This window comes from Nothobranchius furzeri, chromosome 3, assembly GCF_043380555.1.
Source record: "Nothobranchius furzeri strain GRZ-AD chromosome 3, NfurGRZ-RIMD1, whole genome shotgun sequence".
Taxonomy (NCBI): domain Eukaryota; kingdom Metazoa; phylum Chordata; class Actinopteri; order Cyprinodontiformes; family Nothobranchiidae; genus Nothobranchius; species Nothobranchius furzeri.
The window spans coordinates 75,513,231-75,539,017 of NC_091743.1; the positions used below are offsets into that span (position 1 = coordinate 75,513,231).

General features: G+C 43.3%; 1 protein-coding gene across 9 annotated transcripts in view; it reads left to right on the forward strand.

The window, feature by feature from the left end:
* arhgef10la (Rho guanine nucleotide exchange factor (GEF) 10-like a) overlaps positions 1 to 18,988 on the forward strand; it is a 193,693-nt gene extending 174,705 nt beyond the window's left edge. For 8 of the 9 annotated variants that reach the window (XM_015958408.3, XM_070549544.1, XM_015958410.3 and 5 more), the window contains 3 exons: positions 1,711 to 1,882; positions 17,553 to 17,675; positions 18,236 to 18,988. In XM_015958408.3, coding sequence (XP_015813894.3) covers positions 1,711 to 1,882; positions 17,553 to 17,675; positions 18,236 to 18,786 — 846 coding nt within the window. In that variant the 3' untranslated portion in view covers positions 18,787 to 18,988. Of the gene's footprint in view, positions 1 to 1,710; positions 1,883 to 11,405; positions 11,496 to 17,552; positions 17,676 to 18,235 lie in introns of those variants that run through there. The other variant, XM_070549545.1, reaches the window with a different exon arrangement.
* Positions 18,989 to 25,787: the final 6,799 nt, after the last annotated feature.

The following is a 25,787-nucleotide window of genomic DNA, read 5'->3' on the forward strand; positions in this document are numbered from 1 at the left end:
CAGCTGAAATGTCTCCCAATCCCTCATTAGTTTCTACAGGAGCGATTCATTCTGGGCTAATGCCCTTGGTGGAAAAAGAAGAATGTTGAAACACTAGTGTTCCAGGATGAATAGCTCCACAGCTTGCAGCCATTGTCCTGTTCCCTGTTTGCCCTTCAAACCCCAGGCAGCATTATAGAGCCATCATGGTAAAACAGCCAATCAGCTTGCTGTTCAATCATTATTCATGCCCTTGCTCTAGTGGGCGGGGTAAAACAGGCTTTTCATTGTTGGGCTTTAAAATTGGGTGTATTTGGCTATTTATCAGGATTCCTGGGCCATTTTAAGCCCCAACAAATTTTCATTACTATAAAGAAGCTCAGAGAGAAGTTTCCTGTTGTAAAAAATCTTTCTAGAAACCTTTAAAACTCTCAAGTAATGTTGTTTTTATGTTTTTTTCCCCCTGATTTAGAACTTTCCTGTAAAATACTGGTCTATCTACAGAGTGCCCTCCAGGTTGTTTTAAGCATATGGTTGGCAAGATGGCGTTCAGTAACAACAGTATGTCAACCACTGATGAGCAGGACGTCACTTTTAGTGCCACCATGCTTGATAATGATTAAAGTGATAATTGTGTACAGAACACAAAATCTGGAGGAAGTGCTTCTTCACTACACTTTCTTGTTTTTGTTAAAGTGGGTTACTGAAGTAACAAATATGGCTTTTCGTGATGGATATTTAATATTTTGATTACTATGGAAAAAAAGGAAGATGCTCTACTTGTAGTTTTCCTGCTAGAGTCAATTAACAGAGAAAACACATCAAAGGTTTCTTTCCTTTTCCCCCTAATTTCAAACAAAGGAGGGCCCATTGGCAAGGGCACACAAACAGGTGGTAATCCCAGTCTGCTGGTGCTCTCCAGTTGGGGGTGGGGGGGTGGGGTGGGGGGGGAATTCCTCCTTCTCTCTCAGTCACTGTCACTGACTGATTTCCCAGCTTCGTTCAACTTATTTATTGACAGCAATATGAGTTTCAAGATTATGCCCAAACCAGCCCTTGTCACACCCAAGACCGCAGGGCTGCATGTGTTACCATGATAAGGCTCATTACATTTATTTCAAGCAACTCGTTAAATCCATGTGCCTAAAATTCTCACTATTTTGTGCTTCTTAAAAGATTGAAGATAGTGGAAATGATGCAAAAACACACTCTGTGCGCCTGGGACTTGTAAATTGCAGAGTTACGAGGGACATTTAAGTCTCATTTGCAGAAGGAAGTTTAGAGGAAGAGCAGAACGTACTATACGGTCACCTCGGTTGATTTCATCAGTCATCGTCAAAATACAGTCAACAAGTCATTCTTTAAAGGTATGAGCAGTAAACTAACTCAGAAATGGAGGTTTTTGGAAAAGGAATAGCGGTCTTGCATACCAGAGCTCGAAGAGCTTCTTCTGGATGTATTTGTGTTTATTAATGTATTTAGTAGTTATATTATATTCTAAATACGGCAGAATACAAAAACAAACTGAGAACATTTAAATTATTTAATAAAATACTTGCGTAAAACTGTAGAAGTAGGAGGAACAGCTCCTCAAAGTTGTTTTCAAGACCAGAATAAGATTCCGGAGAGAGTTGCCCTTTCAGCTGAAGGACAGTTTAGTTTTCCGTAAATCTATTCTTTCTCCGGTGTGTGTGGTTGTGTTTTGTTACAGAATTATTGCTTCATTTGCAGAAATTTGAAGTCCATCCAAACTCAGCGATTGGCGTTACACACATGGCGTGTGCTGGCGGGGGGGTGTGGATGGCGTTCTCTGAAGGTTCCTCCATCCGTCTCTTCCACACAGAAACTCTAGAGCTCCTGCAGGAAATCAACATTTCCACGCGCTCCATTCTGCTGGACACAGGTATACACACACGCCTCAAATGTTACAGGTTTGTTTTCAGACCACAGCTTATTTTTCACATTGATGGTTCATTAGCACTCAAAGCTTATCAGCTATAAAAAGATGTGATGCATTTCTCTTCAAAATGGCATTCTCGTTTATCCCATGATGCTCCTTAAATCTTGCCCTCCTGAACCAACCTTCATTAGTCTGTTTCGCGGGCCTTTGTAAAGCCACAATAAAGCCAAGATGGGAACTAATCAAAAGTAGGAAAGGTGAAAAATGATGGGGAGAAAAAGTTTCTTGGAAATAAATGGACAACCTTGAAGCTGTAACCATGGAAACTTTCCCCTGAGTTGCTGATGAATTTGATCTTTATTTTTTTCCTGGATACCTCCTCTGTGTTTTCTTCTGGGGTAATATTTCACTTCTTTTTGTCCCACTTTCTTCCTTCCACTACCTGTTTCTTCTCATTCTCTATGCTTTAAAGAAGCCATATCATGGAAAATCAACTTTTTGGAGCCTTGTACCATGTGACATTATTTTCTCATGAAAAATAACCCAAACCCATTTTTGGCTGCATTCATGCATTTTCCTATCTGAGCTGCAAGTTTTCTGATTTTTTTTTATATAAAAGCCTGCAAAACAGCTTGATGGAAACTAAGTGAGTCATCAGGCCCTGCTCCTCCCCCTGAAGCTACCCTCAGATCCAGAATCCACTGCCCCTGGAAGTAGGTCACTAACGCCCACTTGTTGCAAGCATTGAGCGGTTGATTTCATGCTGCAGTTGACAATACAACCTTCATGTCACAGATGGCTGCTTTAATGGTTATCCATGCCTTTATCTCCTCACGTCTAGATTACTGTAACACACTCTTTACATGTTTTAACAAAAAAGCCCATGACCACCTTCAGTTGGTTCAGAACTCTGGAGCAAGGCTCCTAACTGGAGCAAACAGAAAAGCACACATCACTCCTATTCTAATGTCTCTGCACTGGTTACCCGTTTAAAACTTTAGAGTCCATTTTAGAATACTGACTATAACTTTCAGGGCTCTACATGGTGAAACTCCTCCCTATATTACTGAACTGTTAAAGCCTTATGCTCCAACCCGAGCCCTCAAGTCCACCCACCAGAACCTTCTAGAAGTTCCAAAGACCAGATAAATGAGTCGAGGTGATCGCTCCTTCCAGACTGTTGCTCCCTGACTTCGGAATGATCTTCCTTTATCCTTACATAGCATTGACAGTCTGGACACTTTTAAAAACAGCTAAAGACCCTTTTCTTACTTACATTAAACCTCCACCGGTACGAGAGTGGATATTCTGACAAGTTACTTCTGCATTGGGGACAAAACACAGCTGTAGAAAACAAGAGTCCTGTCCACAAAGACGCACGTAACGACCAGCACGGGATATGTGTCTTAGTGACTGGCATGTGGCAGCTCGATTTCTCACTTATTCAAACAGGCGTTCTCACATTACTCCCATTTTAGCTGACCTACATTGGCTACCAGTACTCTTTCGGATAAGGTTAAAAATTCTCCTGTTTATTTTTAAATCCATCCATAACCTGTAGGAATGGGTACCGAATTCTGTAATTTTTAAGGCACAGACCAAATTCCATAGTACCGACCAAGTACTGTCACATTATATGAAATGGTGCCTTGTTTCGGTACCCATGCTGCGCGCCGGCGCAAAAGCGTAATGTCGTCAGTCACTGTGGGCGAACTGTAAACAAAGCAGCATGGCAGAGAGGAAGCGTTCTGAAGTTTGAGTCCACTTCACTAAATTGGACGGGTAACTGAGTGATGACGAAACCAGCAACAACGATCTAAGTGAGGCATCATCATCTTCATCTGCTTCGGTAGGTAGAAAAATGTTTAAGATAAGGTTAGCTTGATATGTTAGCTTCCGTTCAGCTAACGGTGTGCTCGCTTTCTCCTCGGAACGCAGAAATTCCAACTAGAAGACAGCGAATGCACTCTAAAGTTTGGCTTCACTTCACTAAATTTCATGGGCTGCTGGGTGATGATGAAACCAGCGACAACGATCTGAGTGTGAGGCATCTTAATCTGCTCCAGCAGCAAAAAAACCTGTTTAAGATAACGTTAGCGTGATAGTTTCGTTTTTGTTTACATAGCTAACGGTGTGTCCGCTTTCTCCTCGGAACGCCGAAATTCCGACTAAAAGACCGCGAACGCGCTCTAAAGTTTGGTGGGCTATTTGGTGATGATGCAACCAGCAACAACGATCTGGATATGAGGCATCTTAATCTGCTCCAGCAGCAAAATAAACAGTTTAAGATAACGTTAGCTTGATAGTTTAATGTTTGTGTACATAGCTAATGGTGCATTCGCTTTCTCTAAAAAAAAAAACTGTTTGAAAATGAACGGCAAAAGAAATGAAGATACTCAGTAAATGTAGTTCACAGCAAAGATGTTTGCTTCAGTGTATTTTGCAGTTTCTAAAACTACATGGACCCACCATCACACAGTTTGTCCAGAGGAGAAAGGAGAGAACCAGGAGTACATAGAGCTGGTTTAGTTTGTGGAACACCACAATATTAAAATACAAACTGTTGTATGGTATTGAAGTTTGCTTTAGTTTCATTAGTAGTTTATAATACATGGTTTTGTAGTGGAAATCCACATTTTATATCCTCAGATTAACTTTGTTTGCATTCACACGAAGGAGAACATAACTATTTTCACAAAGGTTTTCCTTTCACATTTAGCAGAAGAAAACAAAAAGGGGAATTTGAAACTGGCCCGCAGTTCGAACATCTGGCTAACTACTACATTTTCTCCCAGGAACGTAAATTTTACAAAGTGACTTGTTTGTTTCCCTTCTTAAGCAATCAAAAAGACTGACATTATCAGTACTTGGTCTGGTCCATGTCAACCTGCCAAGCCCTGACTCTCCCCCAAGGTTTGAATGCTTGTAAAACCTTCTCAGGGCATGTTCTGGAAGACTGCAGAATTTAGTCTTTATCAAGACCCTGATCCACAGTTAAAAGGTGTTTAGATTTGTTCACCATTAGAAATCAAGGTGCTCTAATTAAAAATCTTATCAATTACAAACCTAACTGCTTGATTTGTGTTTTTTCTTTTATGATTAAACCTCTGCCAATTTTTGCTTGTCCAGTTAAAGTTCATGCTAATGGTAAAACTGTTCAGTTTTAAGACATGAATTTTATTCTTTCACGTTTGCTGAGGTAGTCAAACAACTACACAGCGGCGGAGCCCCGGGGGCAGATGAGGTTCGTCCTGGGTATCTCAAGGCTATGGATGTTGTAGGGCTGTCATGGTTGACACGTCTCTACAACATTGCGTGGTCATCGGGGGTAGTTCCTAGGGAGTGGCAGACCGGGGTGGTGGTCCCCATCTTTAAGAAGGGTGACCTGAGGGTGTGTTCCAACTATAGGGGGATCACACTCCTCAGCCTCCCTGGAAAGGTCTACTCCAAGGTACTGGAGAGGAGGGTCCGATCGATAGTTGAATCTCAGATAGAGGAGGAGCAATGTGGTTTTCGTCCTGGCCGTGGAACTGTGGACCAGCTCTATACCCTTGCAAGGGTGATGGAGGGGGCATGGGAGTTTGCCCAACCAATCCACATGTGCTTTGTGGATTTGGAGAAGGCTTATGACCGTGTCCCCAGGGGCACCCTGTGGGGGACGCTCCAGGAGTATGGGGTGGGTGGCTTTCTGTTAAGGGCCATTCAGTCCCTTTACCAGAGGAGCGTGAGTTTGGTCCGCATAGCCGGTAGTAAGTCGGACCTGTTCCCAGTGAGGGTTGGACTCCGCCAGGGCTGCCCTTTGTCACCGGTTCTGTTCATCACATTTATGGACAGAATTTCTAGACGCAGCCGTGGTGTGGAGTGTGTCGAGTTTGGTGGCAGGAGAATCTCGTCTCTGCTTTTTGCGGATGATGTGGTCCTCCTAGCTTCATCCAGCTCTGACCTTCAGCTCTTGCTGGGTAGGTTCGCGGCCGAATGTGAAGCGGCTGGGATGAGGATCAGCACCTCCAAATCTGAGACCATGGTTCTCGACCGGAAAAGGGTGGCTTGCCACCTCCGGGTCGGGGGAGAGGTCCTACCTCAAGTGGAGGAGTTTAAGTATCTCGGGGTCTTGTTCACGAGTGAGGGTAGGAGGGATCGGGAGATCGACAGGCGGATTGGTTCGGCGTCTGCAGTGATGCGGACGCTGAGCCGATCTGTCGTGGGGAAGAGGGAGCTGAGCCAGAAAGCCAGGCTCTCGATTTACCGGTCGATCTACGTCCCAATCCTCACCTATGGTCATGAGCTTTGGGTAATGACCGAAAGAACGAGATCGCGGATACAAGCGGCCGAAATGAGTTTCCTCCGTAGGGTGGCCGGGCTCAGCCTTAGAGATAGGGTGAGGAGCTCGGACATTCGGGAGGGACTCGGAGTAGAACCGCTGCTCCTCCGGATCGAAAGGAGCCAGTTGAGGTGGTTTGGGCATCTGGTCAGGATGCCTCCTGGACGCCTCCCTGGGGAGGTGTTTCGGGCATGTCCTGCCGGCAGAAGGCCCCCGGGTCGACCCAGGACACGTTGGAGAAGTTACATCTCCAATCTGGTCCGGGAACGCCTTGGGGTCCTGCCGGAGGAGCTGGTGGACAAGGCCGGGGAGAGGACGGCCTGGAGCTCCCTAGTTGGGATGCTGCCCCCGCGACCCGGACCCGGATAAGCGGAGGAAGACGAGACGAGAGACACGTTTAAAGTAATACTTTGATGCTAAAGTAACACTTTTTGAGGCTTTATATGAATAACTGTGTTAAATTGTGATCATGGACCTTCAATCTTGGAGAAGGTAGAGGTTATTCGAAAGAGCCACAGTGCCATCCAGTGTCCAGTGGTTAATGAGTGAAATACATGTGGGTGTGACCCAGAAGGTTATAAAGCCACAGTGCAAACCTCGTGCTGGCAGAAGAGAAAAGAACAAAGAACGCCTTAAGCACATCTGTTTTCCATCTAGCCCAGCAGAACCCGGTGCTTTACAGTAAATTAGCTCTCAAAATTTACGGTAAAAACTTAGAAGCAACTCCGTTGTTTTGTTTTGACTTGCTACGTGAAACCGGAAGTCTGCATGTTCGTCGAGTTTTCATATTAAGAGTAAGAGCAATTTGGAACAGTTTGATGATTCGGCTCCGTTTGGAATAATTTGGGCCCGTGATCTGAATTCAACATTTCGAGGCCGCTGACGTGAAGGAACCTTGAGTCAAGCCACTACGGGAGAACACCTCCTTCTAGATACCACAGACACCGTTGACCTAAGCTGAGGTGCCAAAATGTCCTACGGCCCCTGAAGGCCGCATTCAAGTTTCTGGCCCGGCTGAACCAGCCCACAGGACACCTCTTTGGCGACGGAAAAAGGTCTGTGAAGCATCTCATCTGGCTGACTTTTGTGCTAAGCCCGATTAGTGAATTCAGATTAGTCCATTTCTTTATGGCGTGTTTTTATTTCAATCCCAAATTCACATTAGCCTTCAAGATCCCCTTTCTTCTTCTGCCATAATGAGTCCCTGACCACACACCAACTCTCATTTGCATCCACTCACACACATGATCACACCCCCTCCTGCACCCATACTAACACCTACACACACACACACACACACACACACACACCCATTTCACCTAAACCCACATGAACATTTCACTTTGTCCTCCTTTAGAAATTATTACCTATTTTTCTATAATCCTAGTGTCACCGAATTTCCACTTTTATTTCGCATCAGTTATTTCCTATCACTGCCATAAAGCTTTCAGTTAACAATTTTCTTAATTCCATGCATGAAACTATAAGCTGTGTTTGGTCCTTTTGTCAATGTAACTGATGTGGTAATAAACTCACAAAACGTAAATGATGCCTGATTATTTCTAGTGATCTCGAGAATAGCCGACGCATTCTGACAAGAACTCAGCTTTCAGACAAATTTGTGGTGTTAAAATTTAGACTGATGACCTTGAACAAAATCTAAATCTCCCCTTGAGTGTTCCCAGTCACACTAACAACGGCTGGGTGGTGCCTCAATTAATTAGAGTTATTCCAGAGGTCATAGAAGAGGATGAGGAGCACATGGAGCTGGGTTTGTTTTTGTGTCATTTAGAAACAAGTTGCTAAAGGTTTTCATACTGAAGACTTTTGTACAACAGTACGATGATAAAATACAAACACTTGTATGTTAATTATCATATTTGTCAAGTATGGTTATATATTGGGAAAATTATATAGATTTAATAAAAAAAGTGATTTAAATAATTATTAAACACTCAAAAGTATCGAAAGTTGGTACCGTTAAGTACTGGTAATGATTGATAGGTACCGGGAACTGGTATTGTATCGATTCAAATCCATCCCTAATAACTTGGTACGTTCATATCTCACAGCGCACATCACTTACTACAAACCATCTCATGCACTCAGATCAGCTGACCACCCACTTCTGAATGACGTTACAAAGCACGCAGTGAACAAGCTTTTGATGATGCCGGCCCAAAGCTCTGGAATGACCTCCCACTTCAACTTTTAGGTCCCGTCTTAAGACACATTTTTACAATCTAGCTTTTGTCAGTTGTTAGTTGCTTATTTAGGCATCTTAGTTCTTCCTTCTTTTGATCTCTTTGTTTGACATTTTGGGATTGAGTTTTATTTTTGTATATTGTGTTTTTTTTTTATCTCCTACATCTATTTTACAAATTCTGTTTTGTCTGTTTGACATGTTTGACTGCCTTTTACAGTTTGACTTTTATCTCTGGTCTATATGTTATATGCTCTTTGTGCAACACTTAGGTCACCTGCCATGCTGTTTTATAAGTGATATATATATTCACTTGATGATGATGCTGTTTTGCACCAGTTCGAATCCCGGATTTGGCAGTAACTTTTTTCTTCTTTTTTAGCTACACTTGTCACTATTAAATATTCAGCCTTTTATTGGTAAACAGTTTAAAATATAAGGAATAATCTTGTTTTTCATTGTTCATTCTAGCCAATGTGAGGACATGTGAGGTGAGCAGAGTAAATCAGCTAAAATGCTGCTTGGAAATGAACAAATTCAAAGATCTTTAGAGACATAAAATGTTTTGCAAAAAAAAAATCAATTAAATTAAAATGTTAAAAAAAAGAAATTTGTTTCAGCTGGCTAAATAAATTACTGCCGACACCGGGAGTCGAATCGGCGACAGAATATGGCAAAATAAGATGAAAGGTAGGTGCATTTACCTCTGGACTACCAAGGCCTACCCGGTAAATATCCTACCTAAGATCTTGTAGGCGTGTTTGTGGGTGTGGGTGTGGGCGGAGCATTCCTGAAATAGACATTCTTTCAGACTGACGAAAATAGTTCATATTTAAGGTAAAGGACATCCAATAGTGATATGGTAATATCTTATTATATATTGATGCCTACCTTTACTCTCAAAGGTTTAAAATAGCATGATCTGGCTCCTTAAAATCCCCTCTCACCCTCATTTCACTCCTCACTGCAGTCTGTTTATTATTCTATCTAACCCATTACTTCAAGTAGGGTTTCCGTTTTGAAGGGTAAAATATTTATCACTAAGTGTATTTATTGATTTTTTATTTTTTGGGACGTTTCTGATGCAAATACTCAAGATTTATAGTAAAGTAGTTATCATCTGGGCATAAAGTCAACGACATGTGACACAATGGCTTAAAGTTGCAGATTAGCTAATTCGCTACACAATGCAGAACCATCGTGCAGAACTTAAAGACATTTTGAATTTAAAACAATGCTGCTAATCCATCTGAATTTAAAACATTTTACTCTTATGAAATCATCTGGGACAGGGATCAATGTTTGTAGAACGATGGTAAAAAATAAGTCTTCCTCTTGAGAAATGAGGGTATACAAAAACATTAGTGGTGTTTCAAACACAAAAATGTCCTTTAGATCCTGTAGAGAGGAGACATTAAGGAGAATAGGACTTTTACCCTCGACGACCATGATATCTGGATCACACTGGTGACCTGAAGGTCATTTTGAGCCAGAATCGTGCCTCTCCTTTGAAATGTGCAGCAGATTTAAGGTAAGGTGGCTGCTTCAAGGCTCGGCCCTAGTGGAAGTTGCAGGGGGTTTTAAGGTAAAGGGGGGAGGGTTAGGGTTAAGGGTTGCTTGGCTCTTCCAGGTCTGGGAAAATAAGACAACTTTCCACTTTAGTTGTGATTTGTTGAGCAAGTAGGAGAAAAGAACATTCCAAGACGCTCTGCAGCTACGGATACTGAAAATCAAATTTTAGTAGTTTCACTGGGTCTCCTCTCCCTAAGGTTTCTCCTTGACTTAGGACATGCAGTAATGATAGACTCCTTAATCCTTTTCCCCTAACGTGATTTATACTGAGCAGGGAATTCCAGCTGCTGTAAACAACAGAGAACTTCCCAAGGCAGAGGAAAACTGCTGATCTCTTCTGTACTAATGCCTTTAATAGTTCTATCCTTAGGGTGAAATATTATATTCTAAAATACAGTCCTGAGTGGCATCTCAGAGTTTGGTAACACTGTCTTTTTAAGGCAAACACCAGCTCCCTCACCGCACACGGCTGGGGGCTGCTAACACTGGAGGTGCAAGATTGCTTGAGGGGTATCTATACTTCTTTAATCTCAAGTGCCTTTGTCATTATCCCTCTTTATCACTTCTCTAAAGACAAAGCTTGGTCCCCACATCCTCCGACTTAACTTAGATTTCATGGTAACCTTAGAGTGGGTGTTCGTGAGCAGAACTTAAGCTTTCTAACCAAAGTACAAAAAGACTCTTAGGGATTGTGAGCATGTGGGAAACAGTTTTAAAATAAAGAACATCTTCGCCAGCATCTAACTTGCTGCGGTGACCCAAGCAAGGTCTCCGTCTGAAGGCTCCTTGTCTCCTATTTTGGATGATTCATCATTGCACGCTATAGTGATTTAATTAATGACACGGCCGATGTCACACATACAAAGCATCAAGATCAAAGCGTGACTCCGAACGAACGTGTAAATACTGCAGCACGCAGAAATGAGCACTGACTCAGATCTGTTAGTGTAGTTTAGTTGGGGTTGCCATGGTTGGCTTGGTAAATGCTTCTATAGATAACTGGGCCACCATGAGAGTGACGAGCCAAGGAACCAAAGGCGGGATGCAAAAATAAATACAATGTATTTTTATGTCTTTGTTAACTGGGTGTGCTTTTGTATTAAAGGCTTCCAATTATTTTTTGCCATCTCTAAAGACAGCGGGTACATGGGTCTGTAATAAAAACAAATATTTAAAACTGATCATCCCTTTTTTGTCATAATCAATAAAGTTGCAATCTGACTTTAAGGGAAGTCTTTAAAAGGATTAACTGATGTTAAAGACACTTCTCAGAATTTTAAAACTGGTCACTTTCCCAGTAGTTCCAAACAAAAATTGTTACATAGGATTTTGGCTGTAATCATTGATCGTAAAGCTGCTTCAGCGAATCTACAGAGCAAGCTAGATTTTGAAAGCAAACATGGTCACATGACACTCACCTCTCCCTTCAGGTGTCTTCCCTGGCTGTATCGGAACCCGACACCCATGAAGCCGGAGGAAACGAGATAGTGCTAAACACCAGTTACCGTTTTCGATATCCAAACAACGATATCTCTCAGTGTTAATAAAGTAAAGTAATCTGTATAAATATTAGAGATATTTGTTTGCTTTGTATGAATAAAAAATGGTGCAACCATAAAATATGTACTATAAATCATACATATCATTGCAAACATGTTTATGTGTGCTTTGGATTGTTAAAAGTGCTTTACGAATAAAGGTGATGATGACGATGATGATGATGAAATCCGTATTAGTTACATATCTGCTGGATAACTTTACACACTCATAAGTTACCCACCTATAACATGATAAAGGTGACACGTCTGTTTTGTTCACTTAGAAAATAATTTTCAGGTCGTCATATTTTCTCCTGTTTACCATGAGCTGTCCAGCTGTCATCTTCCAGGGAGTTTGTTCAACCAACAGTTTTTGGGTGGTTCGTTTGTCGTTTCCTTTCATTTTCTGATTGGATTTTCATCTTTGTCAATTTTCGCCTCATCTTATATTCGTTGACGACAAATTAGATCAATTTAGTCATCATTTTAGTGTTTATCCAGTTTTTATATTTTGTCAACGAAATGAGACGATTTTTAAAGATGGAAGTTTATTGTCAGAGTAAAATGTGTCTTTTTCACTTATTTTAGTATTTTTCAACACTTACTGCATCTTAGAAAGCTATTTATCATCCGGCTCATTGTCAGCACACATGCAGTCTCGTGCTAATGCGTGTTTTATGATGTCACCTGTAGGAAGCCCTATGAACAACAGGGAAGCCAACTGGCTCCCCTGACCAACACAAAAGATTCAAGCCTAATTTATACTTCTCCGTCTGCATCGGGATGGAAGCACGCAACACCATTATCCATCCTTTCGATGACTCTCCAGCAGGCTTGTAAGGACAAATGGACTCAAACTCTATTTTCTAAAAATCTGTCCAACGAGGCGGAGAACGCAAGCTTGTGATTGATCAGGACGCCGCTGTCATCAATAGTGTCACCAATAGCCAGGTTTACATGCGCCATATTTCCCCAACCCGATTCGAATCTTGGTTAAACGGAAATCCCAAATCTCTGTTTACATGGACACTATATAAAATGATCCGATCATGCCGTGAGTTTATATGCACCAAGTATTCAATCAAATTAAATAGGTTGAGCATGCGCAGAGTTTTCTTTCCCAGAAACAAAATAGTAAACAAGGATTATGAAATGAAATTAAATGAAAAATGTAAAAACAGAAAAACGCAACTCTTCCTGCTTTCCTGATTAATTTATTCAATTGAGTGTTTTTATTTTGCTCATAGAAGTTACATTTTCTTCAGTGAATAACTGCAGGTTTATGCTTTGCTGTGTTTTATTGTTGACAATATTAAAGTAAGGGAGGGTTATCTTTGTCTCTGCCACTTGATCAGCTGGTCGGCGGGTCTGACGTGACGGCTGTGGAGGGGGTTCAGACTCATTTTTTATTACAGAGCTCCGTTGTGGTTTATTATTAATAAAATGTGACAGTCATCTGAAACTGCTGAAAAAAATATGTTCAAACTAAATAACGTGGACGCCTATGTTCATCATGTGTTCATAAACGAATCGCATCTCATCGGCGTTAACGTGCTTTTACACAGATAGTTGCCCAGAATAATTAACTGAGGGTGTTTTTCTCCTCAACATCGGTCTCCTTGAACTCAAACCAGGTGTGTTTAACCAATGTTACCCTGTCTTCTTTACAGCACGCCTCCATCCACCTGCTGCAAAAACAGCTGCTGCTTCACAGAAACGGGGATCTGTGCTGCAAACCCGAAGTGAATCTGTGTGTTTCCAGTAGAGACTTGGATGAGTTTATCGAATGATTTGTGCAATAATCAGATTTTTCTTTAACTTCCACAAAATGCAACCTCTGGATTAGATATTACAGAAACGGGAACGGCTTGCCATCATATTTAAAAGCTGGCGCTCGTTAATTAGGCCGTCATTTTTTAAGTCAGGTAGTCTAAATGAGGACGGGGAGGCTCGCTAGCTGTTGCACACATGCACAGTGGGAATTATTTTTCTCCAACAATCCGAATGGCTGTGTACATGCATGTCAATCAGAATGATCGGAGTTTCTCAATCTGATTGAAATTTTCTTCTGATTGGGCCAAATTGGATCCGAATCAGATCTGACATGTTTACATGCAGTTTTTGATCTGATTGGGTGTTCAGACCAATTAATTGTGTGCATGTAAATGTGGCTATTGTGCCATCAAAAACATAAAGAGAGCCGAAGATATCTAGTGGCAGACACGGAACAGCTTGAAGAATACCTCGTGGAAAAACTCTAAAAATATGAATGGTTTATGGAGGAGAATGAAGGACAAATTTGTCTGTTAAAAAGTCTCTGAAATAAAAAAAAACACAATATAAACATAATAATAAATACACTATCTTGACCCGGATTCATCTCTTATCTCTATTAAGGTAGTGCGACTCAGGGTTGCGAATGACCACAGTCACCAATTCTTATCATGTGTCTTGCCCATGTATGTCTGATCTCTGAATTATGTGTACTGAAACTTTAATTTTCCCTCTGGGATTAATAAAGTATCTTTAATTTGATTGATTGATTTGATACATGACAGGACAGCGCAGCACCCTCTGTTGAGGGGAATTGCTTTGCAACACTCCCCAGGAGACGGAGAAGTCTGAGAGCAAAATGTCTGTCTGTGCGTGTGTCTCTCCCTCATGGCACTGAGGGAAGAGTATTAATTAGGCTTAAGTCATATTTCTCTGACACATGTTCCTCATACCAAAAACCAGTTTTCTTTTCCGGGGATCGGACCGCCAAGGCTCCCGCCTTGGTCTGCCACCCGATCCACATTGCACCGGACCCTTCATGTTCCTCCTGCGGGTGGTGGGTCCACAGTTGGATGAGCCCATATATCTGGTTCGGGCTGGGCCCGGCCGGGCCCCATGGGTGAAAGCCCAGCCACCAGGCGCTCGCTCACGGGCCCCAACCCCAGGCCTGGCTCGATGGTGGGACCCCGGTAACCCTCCGGGCCGGGTACTCCGACTCTTTGACTTTACCTCCATGAAAGATCCTCATCTCTTTTGCTGGAGTTGCTCCGGGTGAGAGGCGGAGGGCTGGGGTTGGCTTTTTGTTAGCCCCAAGACTCTCTGCCTGTGTGTTGGGGTTTACCCCGGGGGACGAGAGGGTAACTTCCCTGCGCCTTCGGGTCGGGGAACGGGTCCTGACTGTTGTTTGTGCTTATGGGCCAAATATCAGTTCAGAGTACCCACCCTTTTTGGAGTCCCTGGGACGAGTGCTAGATAGTGCTCCATCAGGGGACTCCATTGTCGAGCTGGGGGACTTCAATGCTCACGTGGGAAATGACAGCTTGACCTGGAGGGGTGTGGATGGGAGGAACGGCCCACCTGATCTGAACTTGAGTGGTGTTTCGTTATTGGACTTCTGTGCAAGCCACAGTTTGGCCATAACGAACACCATGTTCGAACATAAGGATGCCCATCGGTACACTTGGTACCAGGACAGCCTAGGTTGCAGGTCGATGACTTTGTAGTCATATCATCTGACCTGCGGCCGTATGTTTTGGACACCCGAGTGAAGAGAGAAGCGGAGCTGTCAACTGATCACCACCTGGTGGTGAGTTGGATGTCAGATGGCAGGGGAAGATACTGCGTAGACCTGGCAGACCCAAATGCATAGTGAGGGTCTGCTGGGAACGCCTGGCAGAAGAATCTGTTAAGACGGTCTTCAACTCCCACCTCCGGCAGAGCTTTTACCGCGTCCCGAGAGCAGTGGGGGACATTGACTCCGAGTGAGCCTTGTTCCACTCTGCAATTGTTGAGGCGGCTGTTGCTAGCTGTGGTCGTAAGGTGGCCGGTGCCAGTCGTGGTGGCAACCCCCGTACCCGCTGGTGGACACCAGAGTTTTGGGAAGCCGTCAGGCTGAAGAAGGAGGCCTTCAGGGCGTGGCTGGTCTGTGGGTCTCTGGAGGCAGCAGACAGGTACCGGATAGCCAAGCGGGGTGCAGCAGTGGCAGTTGCCGAGGCAAAATCTCGGGCATGGGAGGAGTTTGGTGAGGTCATGGAGAAAGATCGATCAGCTCCAACGAGGTTCTGGCAAACAGTCCGGCACCTCAGGAGAGGAATGCAGCAACTCGCTCACACTGTTTACAGTGGGGATGGGGAGCTGCTGACGTCAACTGGGGCTATAGTTAGACGGTGGAAGGAATTTTTTGAGGAGCTCCTCATTCCCACCTACGCGCATTCTGAGGAGGAACCAGAGCCGGGAGACCTGGGGATGGACTGTCCAATCTCGGGGGCAGAAGTTGCTGAGGTAGTCAAACAACTACACAGCGGCGGAGCCCCGGGGGCGGATAAGGTTCGTCCTGGGTATCTCAAGGCTATGGATGTTGTAGGGCTGTCATGGTTGACACGTCTCTGCAACATTGCGTGGTCATCGGGGGCAGTTCCTGTGGAGTGGCAGACCGGGGTGGTGGTCTCCATCTTTAAGAAGGGTGACCTGAGGGTGTGTTCCAACTATAGGGGGATCACACTCCTCAGCCTCCCTGGAAAGGTCTACTCCAAGGTACTGGAGAGGAGGGTCCGATCGATAGTTGAATCTCAGATGGAGGAGGAGCAATGTGGTTTTCGTCCTGGCCGTGGAACTGTGGACCAGCTCTATACCCTTGCAAGGGTGATGGAGGGGGCATGGGAGTTTGCCCAACCAATCCACATGTGTTTTGTGGATTTGGAGAAGGCTTATGGCCGTGTCCCCAGGGGCACCCTGTGGGGGATGCTCCAGGTGTATGGGGTGGGTGGCTTTCTGTTAAGGGCCATTCAGTCCCTTTACCAGAGGAGCGTGAGTTTGGTCCGCATAGCCGTAAGTCGGACCTGTTCCCGGTGAGGGTTGGACTCTGCCAGGGCTGCCCTTTGTCACTGGTTCTGTTGATTACCTTTACCTTCTAGGCGCAGCCGGGGTGTGGAGTGTGTCGAGTTTGGTGGCAGGAGAATCTCGTCTCTGCTTTTTGCGGATGATGTGGTCCTCCTAGCTTCATCCAGCTCTGACCTTCAGCTCTTGCTGGGTAGGTTCGCGGCCGAGTGTGAAGCGGCTGGGATGAGGATCAGCACCTCCAAATCTGAGACCATAGTTCTCGACCGGAAAAGGGTGGCTCACCAACTCCGGGTCAGGGGAGAGGTCCTACCTCAAGTGGAGGAGTTTAAGTATCTCGGGGTCTTGTTCACGAGTGAGGGTGAGAGGGATCGGGAGATCGACAGGCGGATTGGTTCAGCATCTGCAGTGATGCGGACGCTGAGCCGATCTGTCGTGGTGAAGAGGGAGCTGAGCCAGAAAGCCAGGCTCTCACCTATGGTCATGAGCTTTGGGTAATGACCGAAAGAACGAGATTGCGATACAAGCGGCCAAAATGAGTTTCCTCCGTAGGGTGGCCGGGCTCAGCCTTAGAGATAGGGTGAGGAGCTCGGACATTCGGAAGGGACTCGGAGTAGAACCGCTGCTCCTCCGGATCGAAAGGAGCCAGTTGAGGTGGTTTGGGCATCTGGTCATGATGCCTCCTGGACGCCCCCCGGGGAGGTGTTTCGGGCATGTCCTGCCGGCAGGAGGCCCCCGGGTCGACCCAGGACACGTTGGAGAGGTTACATCTCCAATCTGGTCCGGGAACGCCTTGGGGTCCTGCCAGAGGAGCTGGTGGAGAAGGCCAGGGAGAGGACGGTCTGGAGCTCCCTAGTTGGGATGCTGCCCCCGCGACCCGGACCCGGATAAGCGGAGGAAGACGACGACGATGTTCCTCATAGCAAACATCTGTACAGCAGCATGCAATCTTTGAACCTTCAGATTACAGGAGCACTCAGATCTGACTTCAGATTATTTTATTTTGAACTGGGTCAGCAATGAGTGGACAACTTTTCAGAGGTTTGCAGTTTGTGGATTGCAGAGCTTCAGTTTAGCTAACACTGATTAAAAATGTGCTTCTTCTTCATCATACAGGAAATGGGGCATCAATGTGTTACTTGCTCTGTTTGTACCTATGGTTCCCTCTCAAGAAAATTCTATTTCCCATCAATATTTTTTGTATTACAGGTCAAAAGGGGTTGCAGGTCACAAGTCTTCTAATTTGCCAAGGGCTGTTATGGGTTGGAACGGCTCGGGGCCTAATCATCACTCTTCCAGTTCCCAAACTGGAGGGCATTCCCAAAATAACAGGTATGGTTGAACTGCATCTCCGGAGGTCAAAAGAGAGAGGAAGAAACCGTTCATGAGAGAAAATGACTCTGCAATGCCCGTTATTGAGGTCTCGGTTCACATTTTTCATGTAGCAAAAGGAATCCATGAGAATATTAGCCAGAAGGCAACTCACAAATCATGGTGTGTATATATTCCTGCAGCGTAATTTAAAACTGCCTGGCAGGGTTTTGTTTATCATCCCAAGTAAATGAGGTTGTTGGTTTTCCACTCGCTCAGCCCTCACTTCACTGTCACCCGAACGCCGACTAGCTTATTGAATAATATGTAAATGTCCCACCAACTACAGCTAGCATTATTGCTTCAACAGCCACAGAATTATGATAAATCACTGCTATTAACAGTTTTTGACATATGATGCAAAGCTAGGTTCAAGTCATTTTCAGTTCACACAGTTCAAATTGCAAACTTGCATAACACTCATGCTGAATTGATGTGACCTGGTGCCAGTTCTGTGTGGAAGCAGAGCCTACTTTCTGTCTGGATCACAAATGGAAATTCTTTCTGTGTGATTTTTACAGGAAAGGGAATGATCTCTCTGAATGCTCACTGTGGGCCTGTGGACTTCCTGGTGGCAACCACCAGCATTCTGTCCCCTGACCTCCTCAAGAGAGATTCTTTTGCGGATGCTCCAGACTCTGCCTGCGGAGGGGAGGATCGGAGCGACTCCTCTTCTCAGGACTCCCTGCAGCCGTCCAGCTGCTACAAAGGAGAGGAGAAGAGCAAGGGGCGTGGCGTCCTGCTGCAGTACAAGCTGCGTTCCACATCAGGTTTACCTGGATGGCCGCTAACAGCGCAGGGCGACGAGGCGTCGGACTCCTCCCTGGAGTCTTTGGAGCACAGTGTGGAGGACGGGTCTATTTATGAACTCAGCGATGACCCTGAGATGTGGGTTCGGGGTCGGTCATGTGAGCGGGATGGGGCGCGCCGAGACCGGGTTATCTCTGCAGCGGTTATATCTGGAGGGAAGGGTTTTCGTAGACTGAGGGAAGGTGCTGCAGCAGGTCATAGGACAAGTGGAGACAGTTTAGAAAATATTCTTATGGTATGGCAGCTCCCGCTGACGGTGTGATAGGGAAAATATAGACCAAGGTGATGTTTATTTATAGGATTCCACCCAGCTTAGCCTTGAGTCACCTCCATAAATTTAAAGGATTTGAATGTATGAGTGGGTGCTGCCACTGTCTAAGAGCTTGACGTTTTATCATTTAGACTCTGGAAATAAAAGGAAGCTCAGACATGCTGTTTTTGACAGGGCGCTTCCAACCCAAAAGGATCCTTCAGGATTGTAATGTCATCATCTTCTCAGCAGTGGCAGGGGTCGCCGCAGATTAGTTCCATGTCATCATTCCGATCTGCCTCCTCTTCCTGCCTTAGTTGAGGCTGATATGACTCACTTTAACCTCATCAAAGCTGCATGAGCTCTGCCATATTGCTTTTCTGTAAAACACTTCAGTGAGAGCAGCCATGGACAGCATGCCTTGGAGAAGAGAAGCCTTTGTTGAGTCTTCCATGCTGCAGAGCTAGTAATGGGTGTCTTCTGTCTGATCCTGCGGGAGACATCTAATGTGTTCTGAGTTGGACGTCGGAGACAAACATCACATAACAAAGCATATTAGCGTCACTATGTTAGCTTTTCCTGCATTTATCTCAGCCAATGCAATGTGAACAGGTGAAACTTTTGTTTCTCAAAATTCAAATTCAGTCTGCCTGTCACTTAAAAATCAGCCTTTTGTTGTGTTAGCTAGCATAAAGGAATATCCAAATAACTAACTAATTTACAACCTATAATTGCACTCTACTTAAACATTGTGGGCAACGGTGGTACAGGAGTTAAGTGCTCGTCCCCTAATTGAAAGATTGCAGGTTCGAGCCCCACTCAGTTTGTCGCTGTTGTTGTGTCCTTGGGCAAGACACTTAACCCACCTTGCCTGCTGGTGGTGGTCAGACGGACCAGTGGCGCCAGCGCTCGGCAGGCTCGCCTCTGTCAGTGCGCCCCAGATCCGGTGTGGCTACATCGTAGCTCATCCCCACCAGCGTTTGAATGTGTGTGAATGGGTGAATTGACTGATTGTGTTGTAAAGCGCCTTGGGGGGTTCCAGAACTCTAGAAGTCACTATATCAAATCCAGGCCATTTAACCCTCTGGAGGCAGGCATTGCAGATTTGCAACGTTAAAACCTACCTACCTGGTTACTCCACATATGTATTTCATGAGCACTTTTTAACTCAGAAGTACCCCTGAAGGACTTAGTTGTTTGTCCTTTTATCAAAACTTATTTTGAGCCTGAGAGGGTTAAACTGTTGGAACACTTGTGAAGAAAATGGTGGTGCACCGTTTTTAACAACGAGAAGTAAGCCACATTACAGCCACATTGAGTCGTATTTCCTGATATTTGGACATCTCTTCTCTGATTGGATAACAGCAACACAATTCTACCATTGACTTGTTTGTTTTTGCAATGTTGATGTTAACAACACAAACCTGGAGGAGTTCAGCTGTGTGGTGGAGTTACTAATGCTAATAGTTAGCTCCTACTAGCTGAGACGTTCTCTGCTGTTTCCTGGACACTAAACCAACAACAGCCTTCCCTGTCATGAGCCAAGATGGGTGAGTCCATGAATGTTAGGTGACAGTGTGACGTAGATCTGTCAGGATTTTCTAATCCTAGAGTTTCCCTTTTATCAGAAGCTAATATAGTAGATAGGTGAAGGAGATTATTTTCATGTTCAGCCTTCATAAAAACTCAAAGTGATCAACTATAATCAAAAATTGTTATTGAAAATGTTTTTTTTCCAGTGTTCCACAACTTTTTGATCAAATAAGGCTTCTCAATGCCAAATTTTAGAGGATATTTCCTAAAGTACTGTAAACTCTTTAAATCTGCAACTTTTTCACAGTCATCTATCAGAAAGATGCAAATGTGCACGCAGACATGTTAATGCTCAACACAACTAAACCATTAGCTCAAAACCCAAGTCACACATCACAATATGGATTCAAACAGATGATGCAATAGGAGCTCTGCAGCTGTCTGCTGTGTGTCATCTCCTGAAACACACAGCAGCAACTTTACAAATCATTTCCAATACGATCAATCATGTTACACAGAAAAAAAGCATCTTGTTTATTACTTTCGTCTACAGCTCTAGTTAGTAAAACCATGTTTCATTCAAAATAATGCTACCACTAATATTTATGTTTTTTATTTGTAGTGATGCTGATAAACAATATGGCTGTCTTGTCATATACAGTGGTGTAAAAACGATTTTCTCTTCTCTTTTCTGCTTTTGTTTTCATGTCTTACTTTAAAGACCAAGTTCACTCAGCTTTTCAACACCCTTGCAGTGGTCGCTAGTATAAATGAGTACCTTGTGAGTTGGTCTCTGTGGGGAAAAAGCTCTAGCACTCCTGTTTCAGGAGCAAGACATGCGCCAAAGCAGAGGCGAGCAGAACACGGCCGAATTTCGAGTCTTATTTCCTGATATACAAACATCTTGCCTCTGATTGGCTATCAGTAACACTCTACCACTGACTCTGTTTGCTTTTCAACAATTATGTTTTATTTCCACAAATAACACAAGCCTGAAGGAGTTCTGCTATGTTGTAGACTTGCTAATGCTAACAGTTAGCTTTTAATTGCCAGGACGAGCTCTGCTCTCTTCTGGACGCTAAACCAACAACAGCCTTCCCCGTCACGAGCCAAGATGGGTGAGTCCATTAATGTTAATTTTAAACATGACGTGCTATTTACTGACTTTTCTAATCCGAGCAATTATCTATCTGCTAATAATACAGGAAATGGGGGTGGAAGACTATTTTCACATTTATCCTGCATGTGAAACTCAGAGCGACTGATAATTTTTCAAAAATAACCACAAAAAAAAAGGTTTCTAAATGCACTTGGTTCTTTAATACTTTAAATCAGTAAAAATAATAAAATAAAGAAAAATCAAATGACAAAAAAAGATAACCCGAGTAAATAAAAAAATAGTAATTTCAAGAAAAAAGTTCTACATTAATCTGGGTCTACACTATCAGTCAAGTTTTAGAACACCCCAATGTTTCCAGTTAAGTATTGCAGTTTAAGTCATTCAAGTCCAATGAATAGCTTGAAATGGTACAAAGTTAACTGGTGAACTGCCAGAGGTTAAAAAAGATAAGGTTACTCAAAACTGAAAAATAATGTTCATTTCAGAATTATACAAAAAGGCCTTTTTCAGGAACCACAGCTGTTCTGCAGCAATTGAGGTTGATCAAGCCTTAAAAGCTGGTGCTACTAATAGGTGTTCCAACTTTTCTGGATTACTTACAACACCCTCTGTCTGCATCAAAGCAGTGTTGGAACATACTGTGGTACCATACCCTGATGAGCATCAGTTGAACAGTATTGTACTGCAGATAATGGTGTTTTGCTACAAAAATGGTGAGAAAAAGGCAATTAACAATGGAAGAGAGACAGACCATCATGACAGTTAAAAATGTAGGTATTTCCTACAGAGAAATTGCAAAGAAAGTCAATGTGTTAGTGAGTACAGTTTCCTTCACCATCAAAAGTCACTCTGGGGCAAACTCTGACAGGAAGATGCCTGGCACACCCAAAGCCGCAACTGCATCAGAGGACAAGTTTCTGAGAGCCAACAGCTTTTGTGATAGGCAGCTCACAGGACAACAGCTTCAAGCACAGCTTAATAGTGGTCGTAGTAAGCAAGTTTCAGTTTCAACTGTGAAGAGAAGACTTTGAGCTGCAGGTTTGACAGGAGGAGTTGCAGCAAGAAAGCCACTGCTAACATGTCAGAATAAGAGAATGAGGCTTGCCTGGGCCATGAAATACCGCCATTGGACTACTGAAGACTGGAAGAAGGTATTATGGACTGATGAATCCAAATTTGAAATCTTCAGTTCATCATGCAGGATCTTCGTACGCCGTCGAGTAGGCAAAAGGATGGTTCCACAATGTGTGACATCAACTGTCAAACAATGAGGAGGAAGTGTGATGGTCTGGGGCATTTTTGCTGGATCCAGGGTCGGTAGTTTGTACAGAGTGAGAGGCCCCCTGAACCAGAACGGCTACCACAGCACTCTGCAGCACCATGCAGTACCGTCTGCTTTGCACCTAGTTGGTTGATAATGACCCAATACATAAGTCCAAGCTATGCCAGAACTACCTCAGGAAAAAAGAACAAGATGGTGAACATGGAGTGGCCAGCACAGTCTGCAGACTTAAACCCCATGGAGCTGGTTTGGGATGAACTGGACAGAAGAGTGAAGGCAAAGCAACCTACAAGTGTCACACATTTAAGGGAACTTCTGCAACAGATATGGAAGAACTTTCTGAAGAATATTTAATTTGTATGGTAGAAAGAATGCCACGAGTGTGTTCAGCTGTTGTATCTGCCAAAGGTGGCTACTTTGATGAGTCAAAAGTTTAGAATACATTTTGGTCTATAAATTGATTCCATGACTTCTTTTTTTAACTCCAATTGCTTATTTGTACTATGCTTTCATTTCAGAGTAAAATGTGACATTAAACTGCATCATTTCCAAAAAAAAAACTGGAAAAATTGGGGCGTTCTAAAACTTCTGACCAGTAGCGTATATTAATGAGTAAGTGACCACTCTTTATGACAAATGTGTTGCGTCACTGTGGAGGGCTGTTGAGCACGTTTCTTGTTTTACGTTCAGCCCCATCAGAGAGAATTTCAGAAATAAAACCAGTTTAAAGCCCAACCACAAGGCCAGCCTTTGATTTGTTTATTAAAAAAAAGTTTTCTTTCATTTTAATTAGATTCTTTTGGACATGTTGATGTGCTCTGGATCAGTGTTCTGCTGCTTCAAACCGTGAGCTCAAAGTGATTTTCTGGTAGATAGGTGAATTCATGGTTCTATCAATTACAGGAAGTCGTCCAGATCCTGAAGTAGCAAATCACCACCAGACCATCACACTTCCACCACCATGTTTGATGGTTGGTGTGATGTTCTTCTTAGCTTTACTCTGACCCATACAGGAACAAGGCCTTCCAAAAACTTCCACTTTTCTTATATCAATTCACGGGACTCTTTTCTAAATGGTCCAGGTACTGTCTATGTTTATTTGTTTAATGTGAGACAGGACTTTGAGGATTTTTGGTCTTTTTTTCTGTGATGTGTTGCTGTTTGAGATTTTGTGGCATACTTCATCTAATCAGACATGTTCTATAAAATTTCTTTTTTCAACAAATCTGGTAAAAAAAAAAAGGTCTAGTTGTGGCCACTGAGTGTGAACTTAGCTTTTCTAAAAATGTTATTAAACACTGTTAATTTGTGAGTAAAAAGGGGGTAGGGTCCCTTTTTCACATCGATCCAGGTTAGCTTGAATATTTTCTGTCATTCTGCATCCGTGTCAGTCGTGTCCTTCAACAAGACTTCTTGCCTGCTGTTGGTGATTTAAGGGCAGCTGTGACCACAATGTAGCTCATCACTACTAGAGTGGGAATGATGCCCCTCACTTGGAGAAGTGCTACACAAACGTGGAACTAAATCAGTGTTGTAAAACTTTCCTTTTTTACTTACCTGTGATGTCTTTGCCTGATACTGACGTGCTAATCTGAGTGGGAAATACTTTTTCACAGCTCATTTGATTTTGTTAACATGGTTCCACCATGATGTATTTTTAACCTGAACATTTTAAACCCTATTACAATAGAAGGAAAAATATGACTTATGTCACTATGTAAGGTACAGTTAATTGTGTTGTAAACTAGCAAAATAACCTTGTATGCTCCCAGAAACTAAAAGTCAAAGGTGGTATGAAAGGCACTTATTGGTACTGTGTAGAACTTTTGAAAAGTTTCCCTTTGAAATGTCTTAAATGTAATTTGTGTTATTGATACCGAGCTTGTAAATCTGAACGTTTAACCCTGACATCAGATTAATTCCAGAGGTATGCACATTCTTTACAGTCTGTGGGCACAGAGTCCATGGAAGTGGGACTTTCTCGCTGCGAGGAACAAAGCTTTGTGGATTTTTAATAAACCATTAATGGTCACAGTTATGGTATATTGATTTTTTCCCCTCCTTCAAGTCTGCTTCTACCATGGATGTATTAAATATGCTTCAGGTTTGTGTTTTGCATTAGATGAGTAGAGGTGAAAAGTTAAATTAAAGAAGTGGATGTTAAGTGCATAAAAGGAAATAAATCAACACCACAAACTGTGATGCAAGGTAAGAAAAAAACAATATAAAAAATATATAGCATGATACTTGGAGCACCCTGAGGTCCTTTTCTCTTCTCTTTTCTTCATTACATTCAGGTAAAATAATGAAACCCGTCCTTGGATGATATCAATGGCACATCAGGCATGTTTATATTAAATTCAGTGAGGTTCTGTGCTGCTAAGAGTCACAATGCCATCCTGGTTGTATATGGGTGTTGTTTTTTTCTCCTTCCTTTGAGGAAAGGACACATGTGACGCATCACTGTAAAACTGGCTGCCATGTTTAGTGTTTATTTCTGCCTAAATCATCTCATAACTTCTACAACACGTGTGGATAATATTTAGCATCAGTTGCTAAATCTTTCATCTATTTTATTTTAGGTATTACCCTCAGTAAAAGGTGTTCATCATTAGCCAAATAAGTTACTGCCTTGAAAATACTGTAATACTTGTTTGGTTGGTAACTAAATAAACTCGTGACTCATGGATTTTTTGTATTCTATTATCTAAGTATGGATACATATTATTCTGGAAGATGTTGGTGGAGTGGGCGTAGAGAGTAGAAAAGTCCAGCAGGATGTGATATTAGACCGACAGCTCAAAATGTAATTAAAGGTGTGGATTACATTTGCAGCACTCTCTAGTAGGACTGAAAGACTTGAAGGCAGAACGCAGGGCACAAAAAAGCCCACACACTCCTGGCCTAGCAGCAGGGGTGGACTAGCCTATCTGGCATTCTGGCACTGTCCAGGTGGGCCGCTTAGCCAAGTGAGCTGCTTGCCCAGCTTGGGCCGACACTACTCCACAGTTGGTGACCTGCACAACATTAGCTACATGGTAACCAGACGCTAACAGAGTTTTTTCAGGCATTTTTAGC